Below are 21,386 nucleotides of genomic sequence, written 5' to 3'. Positions count from 1 at the left end.
TCACTTACCATATACATAATATCATACACATAACACAAACAACGGAGATATGGACGATGTATGGAGATGCTTTCCCTTTACATAAACCATGGCTAATCAACACTTTACATAAAACAGCAAAACGCAACACACACTGACAATATACAAAGTCATACACAAAACGAAAACAACTAAGATATGAACGATATAGAATTGCTTTCCTCTATTACATACCAATAAATACGATGAAATGAAATATGGCGCCTCCGTCTACATGTTCCACAAAACTGAACTGATGTAACACAATTGTGCAAACGATTTGGTTATTTGATTATCCGTCAAAACAAGATTTCTAGAGAAATTCAAACTAAAATGACATCAATAATGCATAAGGGCTATCCATGACACAGCCATTTATATGATCTTGTCTGTTCAGCTATATGGGAATTAGACGGGGAGGGGTCCCAGTGTGCGTATCCTCAACAAACAAAAATTTGCAAAATAAAGTTCAGACATTTATTCTCAATAATGTTGGCATTATTTGTATTTACTACACAAAGTTTTATGAATATTAAAAATAAGTCAAGATATTTACGATTTAAATGGAAATGTTCAAGAAGAACATTTTCAATACACGTTTGAAGTTAATAGCTCTATTTTACATGCAAATACCAAAGTTTCATTTGATAAATCACGATAGTTTAAATTTTGTAATTTTATATAGAAATATTTCAGTAAAATCATTTTTAACATCTTTTTGGATATCAATTATGTGTTTTACATGCAATAACTTTCATTACATATATCACTCAATAGTTTAAAAGTACGTTTAGAGTAGTTGTTCTTATGCAGGCAAGGTACCGTTTCAGATTATCGCATGCTCAAAAAGCCAAATTCATTCGTTTACGAGGGGAGGGATTTGACTTCCATTCAGTTAGTGAACTTCACTTTCGCACTTTTATTTGGTGATTACAAGTTCTCTTTACATTGTGTGGAAAAATAAACAAAAACTGCACACTCGTACCAACAAATTATGCTCTAACTGTTTCCAACTCGTTCGTGTCATGCTGACGGTGGTTAGTACTCAAACTTGATCGATTATTTTACGATGTAATGTGGTCAGGGGAATCATATCCTTCAGTAATTATAGCAAAATGCAACATTGCACTTTCGGGCAGGCATCAACATTTCGCACTTTTGAACTTTCATTTAGGGGGGGGGGGTTGATGTAAACGAAATAATTTCGTTTAATGAAGTTGTGCGACAACTGAGACGGTCCCTAATGGTCCACAAAGCGACCACACTAATTATACCTCGTTTTTTTTTTGCAGCCCTGAAAGGTCCGCCGTCAAACTAATCGGTTCGCCGGTATCCGGTAGGTACAGTCTACGCCGGTCGTCGTTCATTAGTCGATGAAAGGAGCCTTCCGTGCCAAAAATGCGCGAGATCGACGAAAGTATCATCACTATCAAAATCAAATTACAAGACATTTTCAAATACACGAGGAAAAGTTTAAAAGAAACCAAGCGGACCAGACTGAGAACAAGTCGGTGTCGGTTTTGATTCTTGAACTCCTCTGATCCACACATGCACACACGGTAACTAGCAAAATTACCAAAAAATCAACAAAAACGGATAAAAATATTATTTGAAAATAATACAACGCATATATCGCCACAATATACACATTTCTGACTACACTTGAACTAAACGAACACTAATGCCAAACATCAAAATGATTGAATCAGTGCTTTTGAGAAAAATGACAAATACAGATTTTCACGAAAAAGCTCAAATAGTGGCTTTGAAATGATTAAATCAAAAAACGAAGAAAAAAGACCGTTTGAGAATATCAATGGAAAACATGTGTATCCAATTTTCAAAGCTATCAGACCAGCAAAATTCTTTAAACATTTGACCAAAGAAGGCAACCCCGAAAATACAAAAATTGCAATTTCGTCATTATTTTAATATATCATATTTTGATCATCCCTATGAACGTGTATACCAAATATCAAAGCTATCAGACAAGTGGTTTAGGTGAAAACAATTTTTGACCAAAAATGATAAAAACTTCCTGGAAAATACAAATTTGCATATTTATGCATAATTTGAACAAGTCTGTAGTAGGTTATACCTTGGAACCTCAATCTTATGTATAAAAGCTCTCTGACCAGTAGTTTTGAAGAAGAAGATTTTAAAAGATTTTATGACCAAACTGACAAAAATTGTCTTAAAAAATACAAATTTGCATATTTCATCACAATTTGAACAAATCTAAATAAGGTCATTCTTAGGGACCTGTTTATTAAATATAAAATCTATCGGAAAAGCCGTTGAGGAGGAGATTTTTGCCTAAAAGCAAAATTAGCGTTAAAAATACAATTTGCATATTTCATCACAATTTGAACAAATCTGATTAAGGTCATCCCTGGTGATCTGTACCCCAAATATTAAAGGAATCGGACAGGCTGTTTTGAAGAAAAAGCTTTAATTGGAAAAAGTTGACGGACGCTGGGCGCCGGATGCCGGCCGGACGCCCCAACACATCCACCTATTAGATAAGTTTCACGTCACTGACAACCAAGCTACAAAATAATTGAAAATTCTGCTATAATAAAGAATGGAAAATTTGGCACTTTGCTATCCCCAAAGTCACATTTGATATTCTAAAATCCACATGTCAACATGGTGAAAGTGCATCTTGAAGCTTTTTTAGTACAAAAATTCACTGAGTTGTTTTTCCCTCAAGAACTCTGAGCATAAGTGAGTAAACAGCAAAAATGACAGCATTAACAGGGAATCCACGGATACAGTTAATTGTCAGTCCGGTGAAAAACACTCGATATCCACCAGTTTTGTAACTATCCCTGATACAGTGTAATATACTGTGATACTTCTGTTCCTTTACACCATCCGCTTGCCATCTGCTTTTCAAAACATCTAGTGGACTGATACAGAACCATGTTGCAGATCCTGCCAGACCCCCAGCGATTAGCAATGCTACATTACTGGGATGGCTCTGTCCTTCTGGTGTCAGTTTCCTACACAGCACATCATAGGCAAGGAAATATAAACCAAACGCAGGTACATCTCTGAAAATCATGATGGACAGTCCCCTGTAGCAGCCTGGAATACCCTCTGTTTTCAAGGTGTCGACAAGACAATGGATTGGCCCTCTGTATCTCGGCATAACTTTCTCTAGACATGGTGTACCTGGAATGCAATGATGGATAACAACTGCCTTGTATGCTCTCCACTTTTTCTCAATTTTACTCTTTTGCAAGTACAGTGACTTTATACCATGTATTTTATACACACAACAACAATTTACTCTTCTATTTTTCAACATTTAAGTAGAGCAAATAGATGAGTACTGGTTAATCTTTTGGCACAGATTGTTTGTTCATGTAATTTATGTTGACATCTCGCAGTAATTTTCGTTTCAGAGAATTTATGACAAGTTTGTCTTACAGGTCAGAGGTTTTGTTTATGCTGATAAAATTCGTCGTAAACTACAGAATATTCCTCTGATTCTGTTGAATGTCACTGCATCTAGTTCAATCAAAAAGTGAAACTGAGCGTACATGTACAGTACAGCCGATGTGTTTTACGTAACAACATAATAGAAGCATGCAGATGCTTAAGTATGCAGGTGTCGTGGTACTTGCGGGTCTTATGCAGCATTTCTGGCACTGTACAGCAAAGCGGGTTGGAATGCGAAGTCACCACATTCTTGCACACATTTTTGTTAACGACATTGCTATTTCTATCAAGAACTTCTCTATCTTGATCTGCATCGTGGATATATGCTAGACTGTTTGCATTTGAAGTTAAAAAAATTGCCTGAAATTTGATTAGGGAATGTCAGTAGCTGTTTCACGTTGTGATATATTGGTCTGCCTTGGACGAACAAAAACGAGTAAATTGATAATGACAGATAATTAAGCATGTTCCACTAAAAACTGATATGTAACATAATCCTTTTATTTCAAATCTCAGAAAAGCCCAAAACCTTTGATTTCTTGTTTAAGGGCAGCCTATACAAACTTTAGTTGAACATCATGTAACCCAGTGTATTAATTTTACAACCACTAACCAAATGGTTTATCTTTCTGTAGTCTACTGCCTTCTCATTTTATATTTCACCATGGAGTAACTTTTGCTTTCTTCCATATTCATACCGGTATACTGTAAGCTTACAGCTAAATGTCTCTGCTAATTAACTTTATTTCTAGGCGACTGATGCCGTATGTTGTGGGTTCGAATCCGATTGAAAACTAGCAGTATTTATAACACGCCACATGCTCATTCCGTGTTGCCATTCGCCAGAATACGTCACGTGACGAGAAAATAGATACGTCTAGTCCCCACCAAATCGATAAAAGTGACGCAAGAGGGTATTTTTTGAAAAGCTATTTCCCTAGGGAGATAGAGCTGACCAAATTTGGAAAAGTGCCCGGTCACGTGACCGTAGTGTCGTCTGCAGCTTTGCAACAATGGCGGGTGACTAGAACGTGATGTACATCCGGGATAGGTGACGACACATTCTCTAAAACTAATTTTCCAACATTTTCCAACATCCCAACAGCGTATGAACTTCCACAGCTCATCGACGGAAAAGATTAAAGTACAACTAAGGATGTCACTAAGTATGCTTTGAATATTTTTTGAAAGAAAGTGGTACACGTACAACTGAAACTGTAGACTCTCCACAGTCGCTGTGCCTTGTTTTGTGCGCGCCCACGACGGGCCTGCATTCGAAGACTACGCTGTGCAGCTGTGAGCACGCGCTGCCAGACACAGCGACTGTCCGTTCTTGCAAGGGTATGAATATTCATAAGGTAGTGACCTCAAAAGAAACACCTATCTAACTGGGCGGAGAGAATATGTACTAGTAGCCGGTAGACCTATATACGTGGTATGTTTTTATTTTTCATTTTAAAGTTTATTTGGCCATGGTACTTGTCATTTTTTATTTGATTAACGGACGTGTGGAGCTCTATAAAGTACCCGGATCAGGCAGGAATCCGACCGGTCGCTTGCAAGAACGTCCAGACCCTGGGATTCGCGTCGCGTCTCTGAAGGGCGCGTGTTCCAACAAGGGAGAACGCGAATCGCAGGGTCTCTGCCAGACTACTGAAACTGCTGTGGAAACATCGCCCAGTAAACTGGTCACAATATTGATTGTTGCCGTGCAAAATATCAAAACACATTAAAAACTATATAACAATACAACATGAGCATGTGATGTGTTATAAAACACCTATAGCCTGGTCTTTATTCGGGCTATAGCGCTCGTCTATTACCCCTCGTGGCCGTGTGTTACCAGAAACACATCGCTATACCCCTCGGCCTACGGCCTCGGGGAATTGTGATGTGTTTCTGGTAACACACGGCCCCTTGGGGTAATAGACGGGCGCTATAGCCCTCATGACCAGGCAATAGGTGTTTAATATGATGCCATATAGTGGCTATTGGGTCCCACAGGTCTGGACATTCAAGGATGGATCATGTAAAATTCTTCGAGCTAAATAGACGTGATTGTGTACAAAAAGCCTGCGGCAAGAAAGAAGAAACCTTGAGCCGTCCTCGGACACACGTATCCTAAAGCCTTTACAAGATCGGGTGATGACGCTTACTTCGTTACTTGCTCACCTTGAACTGACAGATACAATGTTCATGTCTTACAGGTTTTGTTTAATTCTCATAACAGAAGTCCAAATGTTACTGAGACAACCGGTGTGTCAAAACCTTACCAGTCCTCCAAACACGACATGCCATTTCCATGTGTAAAAACACGTGTACATGTACACAAACCAAACGGTCGTTTTCAGGGTCAGCATATATTCCAAAGCGACTGTACCGGATCGGTATGTTCGGTCGTAGATTTGGAGGGGAAGGGGGTGTTAAAATGCGCGTTTCGCTTCGACTGACTATAATTAAATTCATCATGGAGGCTACCACCATGTCTTAATGTTGTTGTTGTTTTCGATGTCATTGTCAATGCAAATGGACTACAGTTTTGTAAAATCATAGACCGCAAAAAAATGAATGGACAGACATACAGAGTGTAACCCAGTACATTCCAAACTACATTGAGACCTTGGAAGCTGAGCTCCTCAATAGTTCAAATACTCTGTAAACACTTTTGGAGCCACAAGGATGGCATCAATGTAAAGCGTTTATAAACTTGTGATATAAGTTCAAACACATGATAAGATAAGACCAACCTCATGATAATTTTATTTTTCAAATGAATTGCACAGGAGTGGAAGTCAGTGAGGCTTTGATGGTAAGGTGTCAACTCGATGGTTACCTTTACACTGAAGTTATCAGATGATATCAAAAGCGGTAAAATTCCAACGGAAATGTTCAGATCAGACTTATCTCTGTCTTCATCACGGTGTTGAAGATGGTAAAATAAATTCAACCATATTTATTCATAAAACCTTTAGATTCACGGGAAGACCTTTCCAGTCGTACTCAAACTGTCCGCCTGGTGCACGTACAGAATATACAAAAAACTCTTGACACTCGCAGTATGTATAGTGATTGACAGTGTGTGTAAGTGTAAATTGTTGTGTGTGTTGTGCTGATAAAATCTTTTCATAGCAATGAGAAATCTCCAAACATATAAGCCACTAGTGGAAGACCGAAATCCCTGCATGGTTGTCATTTTAGTGCATTAGAGTTGAATGGTTTACGTTATTAGTATTTTGTCTAGCTGATATCATCAAAAGGATTATGTGAATTTCGTGCTCAATGTGCTAAGCCGATATGTAAGGATAAAGCTGATATAACCGTATCTTTTAACTCTTGTTACCATCAAAGCTGAGGAAGAAGAGCAAGGTAGGTGAAATGTTTAGAATGGATGCAAGTCAATGGAAAATACCAGCCGCTTTATATTGCATTTAAAAAGCTATTTTTGCATAATGTAAGAATTAATCTTTTATAGCATGATAACCATATCTTTTAACTCTTGTTACAATCAATGGTGAGGAATAATCGCAAGCCAGGCGAAATGGATGCAAGTCAATTGTAAAGCTCTTTTGGCTGCAAAGTACCTCCCTAACAGTCAAATTCTACTTTGTTGCTGTAAACTCAACAAATGTAGATGGTGATGGCAGAGCTTTTTCAGGCAAGATCTGCTAACTTTGAGTGGGTTGCACAATAATTATTATTGTGATGCTGAGTGATACTAACACAGCTTGTTATCATAGGCATCCCAGTGTGAACAAGGGATTGCGAGGATAAAGTACGTTTAAAATGTAACCATCATAGGTCGCAGGTTCTGATACTCTCAAATCCGTCTCATCATGTAGTTATTGACGAAAACACAGATAATAGCTTGTTTCCATCGCTAGAGATACGGTAGCAATTATATATATATATATATATATATATATATATATATATATATATATATATATATATATATATATATATATATATATATAAACTGAAATATTAGTATGTCAAGGGCAATCCGTGATCATTTAACACTGTAGTTAACTGAATGTCGGGCCACTCAACAGCTGAAGAGATGCACTCCACAGCTTTCACCTCAACAAACTTGTAGGGGAACGCCACCAGCTACATAATTGTAGCAAGTATCTAATTAAATCTACAGAATGATATGCGTAAAAGTTACCAGAAACATTGGCCCGCCTGTGTTGGAATGTATTCTAGTTACCGGTGAAAAAGTCACACCGCTTGTATTGAACTGTACAGCTGTTCTAAGACAGGACGCCAAGCAGGGTTGCATCACAAAGCACAAACAAAATATCTAACATCAACAAAGACACCTTAGCATTGCTACTAAAGCTTTGTTTACAGCATGGCACTACAGGAAGAAGTATACGATCAGCTTATAGGCTGTGAAATATCCTGCACTATATCATGCTATTCCCAACATGTTCACGAATTCATTTGCCATAGTGATAGCAAATTTCAACTTATAAAGAGAAATTCCAAAGAGGTTAAATACACTATAGTATGCAATCAATCTATGCACTCACAAATTAAAGCAAGACAGTAAAATTCATGGGAGTGTGACAAAGAGAACAGATTTCAGGTCGTCAAAATGAGGAAGTGATGTTATGTATTTCAAAAGGAGTGAGCACATAAAAGATCATCTTCAGCTTGCAGTATATTTGTCAAAATCAGACAACAAGGGCACCATGTCAGCTATAACTGCTAAAATATTAATGAGAAGATTACAAGTTATCGACAGATGTAGTATCTTAGTAATCACTTATATTTGTCTGATATCAACATGTGGAAAGATGGCTGGCCATACTTGCGTTTTTCTTTTCTCTTTTATGAAACCTTTCTTTCTATCATAGTCTCTCCACCACCAGTCTGGAAATTGCCGAATTTCTATTCTCCCATTACCGGGTGCCAGTAAACAAACTGCCATTACAAAGTTTGCTATATCTGGAAGTTTGAGTATTTGTCTGCCAATCTCCCCGGTGTGTAAATGTGCAAATATTCATCAATTTAGCAAGCGCCTGATACTATTGCACCTCTATGAAGAACAGTGATATACTTCTTATTTCTGCCACATTTGAAACAACAGAAGTCAAATCATTGACTATTTTTGCCAGTAAAAGAGAAAATTGTTTTAATTTTGAGCTATCTTCTAGTTCTGTATTTGGTATCAATATTAACTTCGTTCTGCACTTGAACTTAATATACCATCAGTGCAATTTTTATTCTGAATGAAAATGGCCTCGTCAATAAAACTCTGTTTTGACAAAAAATGCAATAAACAACAGAAAAACTGTGGTTGATCCAGTGCACATGGACTTCAGTCAAAATGTAGAAAGGTACACTTTACTTGTTAACAAAAGGCAAAAACGGAGTGCAACTTTAGTTGTATTTACTTGACAAAAGAGGAGTCAGTTGCCAGCACCTTGCCAGTATCTTGCAACTCTCCCACTACTGTGATTTTGCCCAAAGTGACGCAGTTGTCCACCAGCAGATGCTGTCTGACATAAGACATGATACCACTTGATGGATAGACATGACTCTTTAAAATATAAATGATCAAAAATAGTAACATTCTCTGATAAGTAATTTCTCAGTTTACTTCTACCAATGACAGTAATTCATGATGAGTGGAATTACAATTGAAAAGTGGTAAGAATTAATTTCAGATCTTTAACAAAACCTGAAAATGCTAGTAGACTGACAATAATGGCGACTGATTCTGCATTTCATTTCCTAATGGCATCAGTCCATATTTAAGTTCAGAAGAAGGGATGTAATGCGCACCTATTACCGTTGACGGTGGTTATTTTTCAGACCAGAGGCGGAGAGACCTTGATTCTAGAAAGGACTGTCGTAATGATTTGGCAGATTTGGCAGAAACTGGTCGATAGCATGTAATAATATTTGATATGTACGGTAGATAATATCTTGATTTATTTACCTCGGCCATGTGTCTGCATCTGCAGGCGAATCTTGACCAGCCCCACTGGGCATGCTATGCTCAGTTGCACAAACCCGGCAACGCAGCCAGAAATAAAGATGTTGGTATTTGTTACTGGCTTGCTGTCATTTGGCCAAGCCTTCAGCCAGTGGAGTGTGTTGCCATAGACACCAAAGCAAACGGAATTCTGGATGCCGATTGTTGCCAGAGGGAAGCCCATTCCTTTGTAAAAACCAAAAACCTACAAGAGGCGTTACCGGATATTTCATCATCAGTGACAACGAGTTGGGATTTCGTATTTTGCATAATTTCAACATGACTAAATGAAGCTGAAACAACATTCCTGTAGGTTATACGCATGTACTTCTGAAGAAATATTGCATTTTCACTGAACCTGAAAATACAAGGAAATGATTATACTTGTGCTGAAAAGAAAAGATCATTACAAAAGGACAGTTGAACAAAGACTCTTGTTTTGTAGACTGAAATGTACCAGATAATACTGCCCGATGCATTCTTGATAAAATCATTGTGATAATATAAACAATTCTCAGTTTTTTCTACCACCCTCAAAGCAATTCTAGAAATCAAAATTATGCCGCGGAGTAAGACAAGTATGAACAAAATGATATGTATGCCATGGACGGGGGCGGGAGGGCAACTCTCACATGTAATTGTTACTGGTGATCAAGTTTACACTAAAATAAATTGAATCGAACAGCTAGAGCAAGTTAATTTCAAAAAAGGAAGGATTTGTAACTTCCTATTATAATGATAAAAACCCATTGTTCTAACAGTAATCACAAAATAATCATGTCGTTCACAATGAATAATGACAGAAATTTACCATTACAGCTGGTCATTGCAAATACATGTACCTGTATCCCTTTGAGTATTGGCTTCCCAGCAGTAGGTCCACTGAAAGCTGAGATTAGTCGTGCATGTTTGACATGTTAGGTCGGAACTTACGTGCCTTAAATGCCAAACGTGCAACCCTATCGTGTATCGTGCAGACCTAATCGTGTACGAACCTATCGTGTCTAAAATGTCTAACGTGTATTATTATAAGTCCAATTCTATCATACCAATCGTGCAAACCTATCGTGTATTCTATCACGCCAATCGTGCAAACCTATCGTGTATCGTGCAGACCAAACATGCACCTATCGTATCTAAAATGTACTAACGTGTATATCATGACTGCACGATTGGCATGGTACAATTCGACTTATCTTGAGACCTTAAAATGATATATACACGTTAGACATGTCAGACACGTTAGGTCCGTACACGTTAGGTCGGCACGTTACACGAGAAGTTTGCACGATTGGCATGGTAGAATTTTAGGTTATCAACATCAGTAAAATTCTATAATGCCAATCGTGCAAACCTATCGTGTAACGTGCCAACCTACCATCTAAAGACCTAACGTGTCTAAAATGTCTAACGTGCAGACCTTTACTGTGTTTAGTCATGCACGTTTGCCTCACACGTTTGGGTTCTATAATGCACAATCGCATACAATTGCCCGTGGTACGTTAGCTTAAAAAATGTAAAACATGCATTTTCACCAACTACTGCCCATAGCTCAGAAATAAAAATGGATTTGGTTTCAAGGAGAACGGCACTTACCGATTCACGTTTGAGCATTTTGTAAATGCAGTCAAAGATACCCTTATATTGCACAGCACCAAGACTTTGTACCTGAAGTCTGACCTGAATAAGAAGACGAGACCATTCAACTTGTTTTCACTGTCTTGACGGAAATTGGTGCATTATAAAAAAGTTTCCAAGTCTGATTTCATTCCAGTAATTTAAATTATTCATTCATTCAGATGATCATGCACAGTAGTCAAGCTACAATATTGTAGAGAAAAACTTGGCTGAACAGCAGCAGCTTACATATGTCTACATGTCATTTCCTTTTCCTGGCATCATCGGACAGGTCATTCTTCCGTATGGAAATTAATTTCATTTTTTTCGAACTACAGTCTGCTACTGAACAATGTTAGCTGTTGGTTCAATGGAAAACAGTAGACAATAACTCCCCTGTAATTGTTATATCATCCGGAAAAATCTGATCCCGAATACTGGTAAGTCCAGTTGATTCATGTAATGTATTTAATATTCAGAGAGTAACAATACAACTAAGACACAACTGGATTGCCATATTTGGAATACCACGGAACACATCCATTTGAGGCATTTCACTTCAACATGTCAAAAATTATGACCAAAACATAGACTTTGCCTCATTTAAAGTCGAGGATGACCTGCTAATCTGGCAGCGGCGATTGGTCATCTACGATCGACTAACATCTTGTAATTATCCATGTTTGATACACGCACAATAGCGTGTGGATATCAATTGGGTGATACCTTGTACTGACCTTTCAGTCTGAAAGGAGCCTATGAAATTTGCATAAAGTTCGTGTTGTAGAGCCTCGTTTTCGTTACACTGACCGCCACTGCAGTGAGGGATAAAATACGGCGAAAGGTAGTCTCGCATGCCAGACCTCGAAACCTGAGTGCGGCGCGAGCGGCGAAGCCGCGAGCAGCGAGTACCGCAGGTTACGAGGTCTGGCTAGAACCGACGTGCTATATATACTGTCCAATAGAATGCTTCGAAAATCGGCTGGATGAAAGAGTACATCTCTTGTTTATTCATGATTGTAGGTGGAGCGTCTAAAAATAGCCTTTTGAATTTGACTGAATGATTGTGTCTTCATCCAGAAATGTTTCATTCGAAGTAAACTGCCTTACGTTGACCTCAGACAGTACGGCTTCATGAAATCACGGTTACGCTATCCCCAGTAACCATTATGAAAAAAATCTGCAAAAATGATCTATGCCGTTGAAGAAGTGGTGATGGACAGCCTGAAACCGAAGCAGGAGGTAGCCATGATAGATTATCTGGAAGGAGACGACGTTTCCGTGAATTTGCCGACCAGATTTGGCCTTGCTTCATTGCTTGCGATTGCATTTTGTTGATCGTTGACATCCTCTATGGAGCTTGCTTTTTCATTTTGCTCCGTTCAAACGAAGCTCAGATTTTGGCCCCATTCAACTGCCGATGAGCTGGTGGTAAATGGCCTCACAAATAAATTCTCGCCTTTGATTTTTGCTTGAGTGTTTTTTCGGCGCAGATATGTGAAACGTGGTGGACAAGTACAGTGAAAATGTGTATATGGCCGTCTGTATGCGGTGGTCCAAAGTTATACTTATTAGCATAGGAAAGACAGCCCACTTTTGACGTCATCACATTCCTGAGCAGTTGGTTCTTGCCAGACCTCGTAACCTGCGGTTACTCGCTGCTCGCGGCTTCGCCGCTCGCGTCGCATGCACGTTCGAGGTCTGGAATGCGAGAACTAGCGAAAGGGTGGTCTTTAAATATCGACGTGCAGCAAAACGTACAATAGCTAGAACTATAATTTTTGCTTTCAGTTGTAGCATACATACTAATGATCTGTTTTCCTAGGGTAAACTCACAAAAGTTGAGAAGATTTTATTTAAATCGCTACAAAGTGGGTGGCGAGGTCGACCCGCCAAATGCGGAAGTAAACTTCACCTTTTTCGTAAAACAGCTCGATAATGACCTTAGAGGTCTTAAGCCAAGCCGAAAATTTCAGAAAATATTCATTTAACTATTATCAACATTTGGTGAAATTTTCATGACCGTGCGACCATGGACATGTATTTGCGGCAGTGTTGAATGTTGGCATGCAGTTACCATATCGCTGTATACGTAGATCTCGAGGGTCTATGAGTATACGAACACCCGTTACGCTACGTACACTCCACGCTGTTTACCGCAACCAAACCACTTGTCGTTCACACGGCGCGGGCGTTACACGATTAATCTTTCATTTTTTTCAAAGTTTACTCCAATAATCGGGTCACTGATGTTATATATAAATAAAGTATTTATTAATGTCACATTATGACCATCAATACTTTACAAAAAAAACAAATTTTTGCTAGTTACATGAGTTAATAAAATGTGCTAGTCTCAAGCACGCACGGTAATGCTAGCAGGTATTGCCGCAGCGCGCAGCTGTTTACCGGCTATCATTCTAGCCGCATCTATATTCACGTACTCGTGTGCGGGATACAGGGTAGCCGTATTTATCCATGGATATTTTTTGCTGTCGATGTTATTTCCTACAGTTTTTGTATGCTTGCTAGCTACTAGAATGCGAAAACGGAAAAAATCACTCATAAACGAAACAGCGCTGCTAGTCAGTACGACGGGTGTCTACCACTATACTACGTGTACGGCCGCAGACACAGTATAAACTGTCTTCTTCTGTCACCGTAGTGTTTTTTTTTACATTTGCGCTGTCCACGACTTTACCGAGAAGCCAGCCAGGCAGATTGTGTTGGCCAGTGAGGTAACACAAGCTTGCAGTCTTGCTTCCTCGTCACAATCATTGAAAACATAAATAGAACCGAAAAAATCTGCCAAGTTAGCCGGTGAGGACCGAGAAAGAGCCGAAAGAGTCTATACGTGTACACTCACGCTGCGCTGTATGTCGCCATGTTAGATTTAACACATGAACGTCGCTGCATAGTCAACTTCAACGAGACGTGTTTCAAAACGGAGGCTTAAGCCACTGAGATTTTTTCAGATCGTATAGACCTACTCAAGATACGTCCCCTCCCTACTTCTCATGGAAATTTGACTTTGGATATGCTTTTGCGGCAGTGTTTAGTGAACGGCATTTTCGGTCGCTCGAAAACCATGAAAATAAGGTTAACGCAAAACGAATCGATAAAACCCCACAAAAAATCATCGGCGAACACTAACTAAGAGTACAATTCAGCCGCTAACTGGAAACTGGACGGATGCTAAACGAAGGTTGAGATATCTGCGGATAAAATTCTGGCGAAAAAATGCCATAACCGTCACTCACTGGCTAGAGGGCGCTGTTCGAATTTGAACTAAATCCCTAATTATGCATGCAAATGAAGTACCCTCCTTTCAGACTGTTTATAGTGTCCAGTGGGTGTCCAACCACGACGCCAGCTCCACCTGAATATTAAAATCAAACGATGATAAAAGTTCTTACTTTAATCCTTTGACCACCATGGTTTGGACCAAATCCATTCTTGAAAATGGTGAGTATGGACCTACTCACCGAGCATTGGAGTGAACGGATTAAAAGTGAATCAGACATCAATGTGACTTAATTATAAATCAAATGTAGCGATGAACTTTGTCTTTCCTGCTCATTAATATGCTTGCTGAAGGAAGCGAATTAATTAACAAGGTGTCTGGCTGAAACAGTACACACTTCATTTACTTGTGAATGGAATCATGACGAACCATACATGTTTATCATTGTCACAACAGGCAAATTCCATGGCCAACTTGCAGGGTGTTGGACTCAAACAAACCTAGTACGGTAATTAGTATTTTAAATAATAGTATTCACTGAGTATTATGACAACTTTAAGCAGGCCAAACATGGAATTTTTAATATTGCCAGATTGGCAGTTTTTTAATACTCCAGTTGCTAGTGTGGCAAAAGCCAATTAGCGTTCAAATAGTGAGGTGGACAGCTTTTTGCAATAGACTGAAAATGCTGTTGAATACCTTTGAAAACTGTAATTTGCAAAACTTACATTCGGGAAATTTATTGTGGCCACCCTCTCTCAGAACCAAATTTAATTTACAAAACTCACAACTCGAATAGTCAAGTGAAGTTTTCAATATGCTGTAATGTGGTTCTGCATGGCAGCTAGGGCTGAATGTTACCAGCTTTGCCTCCTGGAAGGATAGCCCTGCTAGAACTAGCTGCATCGCTGCATCTGATTTAAATCAAATTGACCTCTTTAGCCAGTGGATCATTCTTGAGACTTGTTGGCCAACTTAGCTCACAGCAAAAATTAACGAAAACTGAACACTGCCATCCAAGTCTTTATAAGCTTAATTATAAATTTACGACCAATCACTATGACAATAGGGTAGAAGCTACGTCCATGCTATGACTATGAGGTTAAAATACATGTATATGCTTGACTTTCTACTATAGTATGTACAGTGAATCACTTGTTGCCATGGCATTTCAGTTGCCCTTATAACGCATGTAACATGTCATTTCTTCGCATCTTTCCGTTGGAAGCACAGCTACTCGCAGTCTCACACTTCGTCCCATCAGGAGATTTGTAGTTGTACCAATGCAGTTACCTGAATGCTGGCTGCTTAGCTAGCAATTGCCGTCGTGCTCATACATTGCCCCTAGCAAAGACGAGGGGAAAGGGCAGGGAGGGAAAACGAAGCACTGTGAAGGGCGAACAGAAACCCTAAATGAGTGACAAAACAATATGTTCTGTTCGTAATTAGGCGAAGGGCAATCTTTCTTTGCAATTTGGTGGTGAAAAATCCTGTCCTTCATCATATCTGCACTGATTGCATTGTCCTTATCCCATTTATACAGTTAAAATACTGTCCTTCTGACTATATTTTATAGTGAAAATTGTCCTGCATCCTATTCTATTAACGTTGTAAACATGGTTCTTCACTCTAAACAGTGAAACTACCGCCCTTTACCATATTCTGCACCATTAAATAGCATTGTCCTTCGCCGGGTGTCCGCACTATTTTGCAGCGAACATGCGTCCTTCAACCCATTGTTAGGTGAAAATGCTGGCCTTCGACCTATTTTGTACGGATAAGTACATGACCCTTTAATTATATCTTGAGAGGTTACGCTGTCCTTCACTCAATTCTGTAATGAAAATACCGTACTCATCCTTTCTGTATTCAGAAATATCATCCTTAGTAGTCGCGTTCACTGTCCTTCGTTTTAGTCTCAGACCTGTACCCCCACCCCAGTTGCACTGCAGTGCTGCACTGCTGTAGCTCGAGGTTTTGCCTGGGTATGTGGCTCCGACGGGAAAACCTGGACCGACAGCACTGGAGCTAGCATAGCATGCTCCATACTCGCCGCCTGTGGTAATATTACACCATGCCTCGAGAAAATGGCAGTCGGCCCCTGTGAGTAACTACAATCGGACTGTGCGTGCATGTTCCGTATGACTGTGAGTGTCTACCTGGTGCATCATGTACATTGCAAACCAACGCCATTGGAATCACCATGATCGTGGCGACCACTGAATCAGGTGGTTCTTGTGGCTTTGCGCTTACGGACTGCTTCGTGCCTTCAATTTTTTACTTACCTCCTACAAGCCCAGCAATGAAATCCGCCCACAAGAACACCATAATTATTACACTCGTTTGGTCACCTCATCCGAAGTCATCAAGTTCAACGAAGCGCGTGTGAGCGCACGGTCAGTTGAACTGAAAACCCGAGGTCATGTATAGATTGATTGATTGTTACACACCTTTGGGGTATTTAGGTTGTAGTGGCGGGCAGATCGAGTACGGGATCGATAGATCGAGCAGAAAATCGATCGATCTAGCAGATCACCCAACCCACGGGCGCCTGAAATGCAGTGTGAGGCGTAGACTTAGTAGCGGCCTGGACTTAGGGACTGGTCAGTTTCTTCGGCCTGGGGGGGCCGGTGGATTCATGGGGGGGGTCACCCTGTTTTTGACTTTGGTGATAGGGGGGGTCACCATGTTTTGAAATGCCAATAGGGGGGGGGGGTCAGTGTGTTTTGAATTTCGACACAGGCTCATCATTGCCCAAAATGCATCGTGTCAGCCACAAATTTCATCCACTTGCATTTTTCGGCGCGCCCTTTGGGCGCGTAACTTTAATAATCAGACATATTTTTCAGCACGCCCAACTTTAACATATCAGGCATACATATATCAGAGATATATGTATGTTCAATATTTTCAGCGTGCTCTTCGAGCGCTTACTTTAATATATCAGAAATTTTGCAGCACACCCTTCCTGTGCATGACTTTAATATACAAGACATATATATCAGAGATATCAGGATGTTTCATATTTTTCTCCGCGCCCTTCGGGCGCCATACTTTAATAAATCAGAGATATATACCAGAGGTATCTTGATGTTTGCTAAGTGAAAGTGTACTATTATGAAATCTGCATTTCATATGAAAAGCATGACAAATTCCTGATATTTTCTGTTCTCTCTATGAGAATTCAGTATGAGAAAGCAACATGCACAAATATCAATGTTACAAGAAAAGGTCATTTCAGACTCTGCACACATCAGATTTGGCTAAAATGCCTCTCTATGGTTCTTCAGGAGATTTAATTGGATGGCTGGCAAGTCTTAACACCCATCACAAAGTTTTTGATTTACTGCTTTTTCCTGTTTGATATTAATGATTGACATCCATTTCTGTACAACAGTTCAGGACATCTGGTTAAGTATAGAAAGTGTGAAATACATTCACAGCTCATTCAAAATGTACTGTATTCAAACTTTAAGATTGACACTTTGAAATTCCTATCTTACAACTGACATGGCAACAATTTCATTGAAACACAGAATGACTGTTAAAATAGAAATGTATGTAAAATATAATATATATATATATATATATATATATATATATATATATATATATATATATATATATATTTATATATATATATTACAGTATTATATTATTACATATTACAGTTGTCGCGTGCGGGGGGGGGGGGTCACCCTGTTTTCAAAATTTGGAATAGGGGGGTCACCCTGTTTTCAAAATTTGGAATGGGGGGGGGTCAGCCACTTTTTGACGTCGGCAAAAATAATTCGTCGCAAAAAATAATCCACCGCCCCCCCCCCCCAGGCCGAAGAAACTGACCAGTCCCTTAGTCAACAAGTACCTCCTTCCGACGCGGTGCTATTAAAGTCCTATGTTTGCCCCGTATGCGTGGGAGGTTTTGCTCCCTGATGCATGCACGCTCACAAGTATGGAAGACATAGTTTGTCGGTCATCAATGACAGTCAGGCAGCCAAACCCTCATTTGCATAGGCATTATCAACTTAGCGACGTCAGTTAACTTTTGAATACACAGTAAACCGGAGATTACTTTTCCTGTCGAAAAAATAACGTACAAGATGCGCTCAAAAAATAAAAGACAATTACCACATACATAAATTACATCCGCTCGGTGATTTTATTCCAAGATCTTCTTTTAGTTATTTTTGTAAAATCATGCCAAACCGAGCACTCGCGGTGACACAAGTCCACTACCCTATTTTTTACCTTCCAACCCTAAACTTTTTAGAGCTACGTAAACAGGGAAATAGAAAACAGAAAGAAAAAAACCGTAAAATCACGCGTTCGTTACCTCGCGTTTGATTTTTGCCTGAACGAGGATGTCTTTTATGTTTTCATTCCTTTTATATGTATGATACGTTTTTCTGGAAATGTTGTGGCTAGTGTTTGACGCCCTGAACCCCTGAAAAATGCATATAAAAAATAAAATATTATGCAAAAAAAATCCCTGCTTACTTACTTACTCTATGTTTGAAACCATTGTTATGGAACAGCACAATTTATTTTTTTGGCCTCAGACATGCACAAATGAGAGCGGCAGGATATGCCATGACCCCTGCCTATTGTTATTATTAAACGTGACCTGGCCCATCTTTGTGCTGAATTGTGTGTACGCAGAACTCGAGAATTAGGTATTTCTCAAAAAATTACCAAATATTCTAGAGTTGGTTTGCAATCTTCAAGCTTGGCAGAAATATTATCTATAACCACAGGCTCATATTCATCCAAATTTTAAACATTCTCAATCTTGCGTTACCGTAGGTGTCAGAATTAAAGTTTCGTTCAAATGGCAGAGCAATGAAAACACACTAGTAACTCACGCTCATCACTAATTTTACTTTAAAATCGTCTGAAAAATACTTTACAGGCAAGGATAAGTTAATAACTTGTTGTGTAGCAAAGACCATGTGGGCTGATCTATATAAAGCAGTCAAAATAGTGGTTTCAAGACGCAACGCACTAGGTGCCGATGTTGCAGTAAGGTCTGGAATTGTGTCTCTTCCTTAAAGCCATTTATAAACTACATACATGTAATTTCTATGGGAACTAAAGGAAGCGATAATGATAACTTGGCGAAAAACGATAATTATCGCTTTCTACACTAAATTTATAAATTAGCTGAAGTCTAGAAAGTCAGGCTCAAAGTGAAAATATTTTTCAAACTATATCTCGGATAAAAACAATAATTCTAAATTGCTTTCTAAATTATAGATTAGCTGAAGTTTAGAAAGTCGAGCCTGAAGTGTAAAAAAGTTGTCCAACGATATATCGGATAAAATCGATAATTATCGCTTTCTAACTAGCAGCCTTAATTTAAAACTGAGCTGAAGTTTAGAAAGTCGGGCCTGAAGTGAAAAGATTTTCGAACGATATATCGGATAAAACGATAATTATTGCTTTCTAAGTAGCGTTCTTAATTTATAAATTAGCTGAAGTTTAGAAAGTCGGGCCTGAAGTGAAAAAGGTTTTCCAACGATATATCGGATAAAAACGATAATTATAGCTTTCTAAATAACCTACTACAAATAAGTATCCGATAGATGGTTGGAAAACTTTTCTCACTCGGCACTCGATTTTCTGAACTTCACCTCAGTAATCTATAAATTTAGAAAGCTATTCAGAAAGCGATAATTGTCGTAAATATCCGCTATATCGTTTTAAAAGTTTTTCCGCTTCAAGTCCGACTTTCTAAACTCCAGCTGATTTATAAATTTAGAACGCTATTCAGAAAGCGATAATTATCGTTTATATCCGATACATCGTTGGAAGAAATTTTCACCTCAGGCCCGACTTTCTAAACTTCAGCTAATTCATAAACTTAGAACGCTATTTAAATAGCGATAATTTTCGTTTTATCCGATATATTATTTGAAAATTCTTTTTCATTTCAAGCCCTTCTAGACTTCAGCTAATTTATAAATTTAGAACGGTATTTAGAAAGCGATAATTATCGTTTTTATCCGATATCTTGTTAACGTTGGAAATAAAATGTCACCCAGCGAGGAAGGTTCAAAACAATTTAGAAAGTTTAGAACGATATTTAGATCAAGCTAATTGAAGCTTAACTTTCTCAGTTTAAATTTAGATTTAGACTAATCTAATTTAGCTTTCTAGACTTCTAGTTAAACTTTCTAAGTTTAGATTTAGACTTAGACAATTCTTATTTAGCATTCTAAAATTCTAGATAAAGATAGTAAAACACAATTCCGCACCTTTATGCGGGTCAAATAAGGTTATATGACATCTGCGAACAAGCAGTATATAGGCCTATACCCAGCAACCTTTGTATGAAGTTACGTTTTATGAGGGCTGTATGGGGAAAGTTGTTCGTTAGGTTTTTCTATTCACAGTATCATCATCCACTCCCGGTCCCGAATCACCAGAATGAGTGCCGCGAAACTGATTGCTGATAAAGGACAACTGATATCGACAGCGCCACCGTTTAAAAGATCACGTGACCTTGATATATATTGTAGGAGATATGAGAATGCTTTTTAGTTCTATCCACGCCAGTAAGAACTCGCTCTGATTTGTTGTTTATGCCAGCAGACACCCAAGCTGATCTTTAGATACTATAATGCATCAGATGCATATGAGGGAAATCGTACAAATTGTCATCCCACATCAAGGCTCTTTCTTAGACTGTCGACAGTTCCTTGTGCCTTTTCTGTCTCATATTGGTGTAGTCTCTCGCAATCGACGATGAGTGGAATCGCAAGCGAAGCGCCGAAGGTGCAAGCCGCGAGTGCCGTAATAGTTATGCTTTCGGAATGCCCACCTCGCGCCTTCTGGCCTTCCGTCGGCGCTACGCTTGCGATTCCCCCCACTGTCGTCTCTTCGAGCGACAACGTTAACACCAATGTGAGACAAAAAAGGAACAAGGAACTGTCTACAGTCTAGTTCTTACTTTTTACTGATATTTTGATGTAGGATCTCCATATCTACTATATATGATAATAGCTAACCTACTTTGTGAAAATCCCTATGGTCAGCATTATCATTTTTAATCATTATTGATAAATAAATTATCAT

At 38.9% G+C, this 21,386-nt stretch overlaps 1 protein-coding gene across 4 annotated transcripts; it reads right to left on the bottom strand.

Annotated features, from left to right (window-relative positions):
* Window positions 1–1,927: 1,927 nt before the first annotated feature.
* LOC139145112 (solute carrier family 25 member 45-like) lies at window positions 1,928–16,909 on the bottom strand. Of its 4 annotated transcripts, none has more exons than XM_070716066.1 (5): window positions 16,598–16,909; window positions 14,406–14,447; window positions 11,048–11,133; window positions 9,416–9,656; window positions 1,928–3,195 (listed from the first exon to the last, which is right to left on the bottom strand). In XM_070716066.1, the coding sequence occupies exons 1-5, from the start codon at window positions 16,638–16,640 to the stop codon at window positions 2,708–2,710; spliced, it is 900 nt and encodes a 299-aa protein (XP_070572167.1). In that variant the 5' UTR covers window positions 16,641–16,909; the 3' UTR covers window positions 1,928–2,707. The 4 variants fall into 4 exon arrangements, with proteins under 4 accessions (XP_070572167.1, XP_070572169.1, XP_070572168.1 ...); XM_070716068.1 differs by having other exon boundaries at window positions 16,763–16,903; XM_070716067.1 differs by lacking the exon at window positions 16,598–16,909 and adding an exon at window positions 14,554–14,634.
* Window positions 16,910–21,386: the final 4,477 nt, after the last annotated feature.

This window comes from Ptychodera flava, chromosome 12 (genome assembly GCF_041260155.1).
Source record: "Ptychodera flava strain L36383 chromosome 12, AS_Pfla_20210202, whole genome shotgun sequence".
Lineage (NCBI taxonomy): Eukaryota > Metazoa > Hemichordata > Enteropneusta > Ptychoderidae > Ptychodera > Ptychodera flava.
Note: the sequence above shows the minus strand (reverse complement) of the source record. Positions and strands in the feature narration are given on the sequence as shown.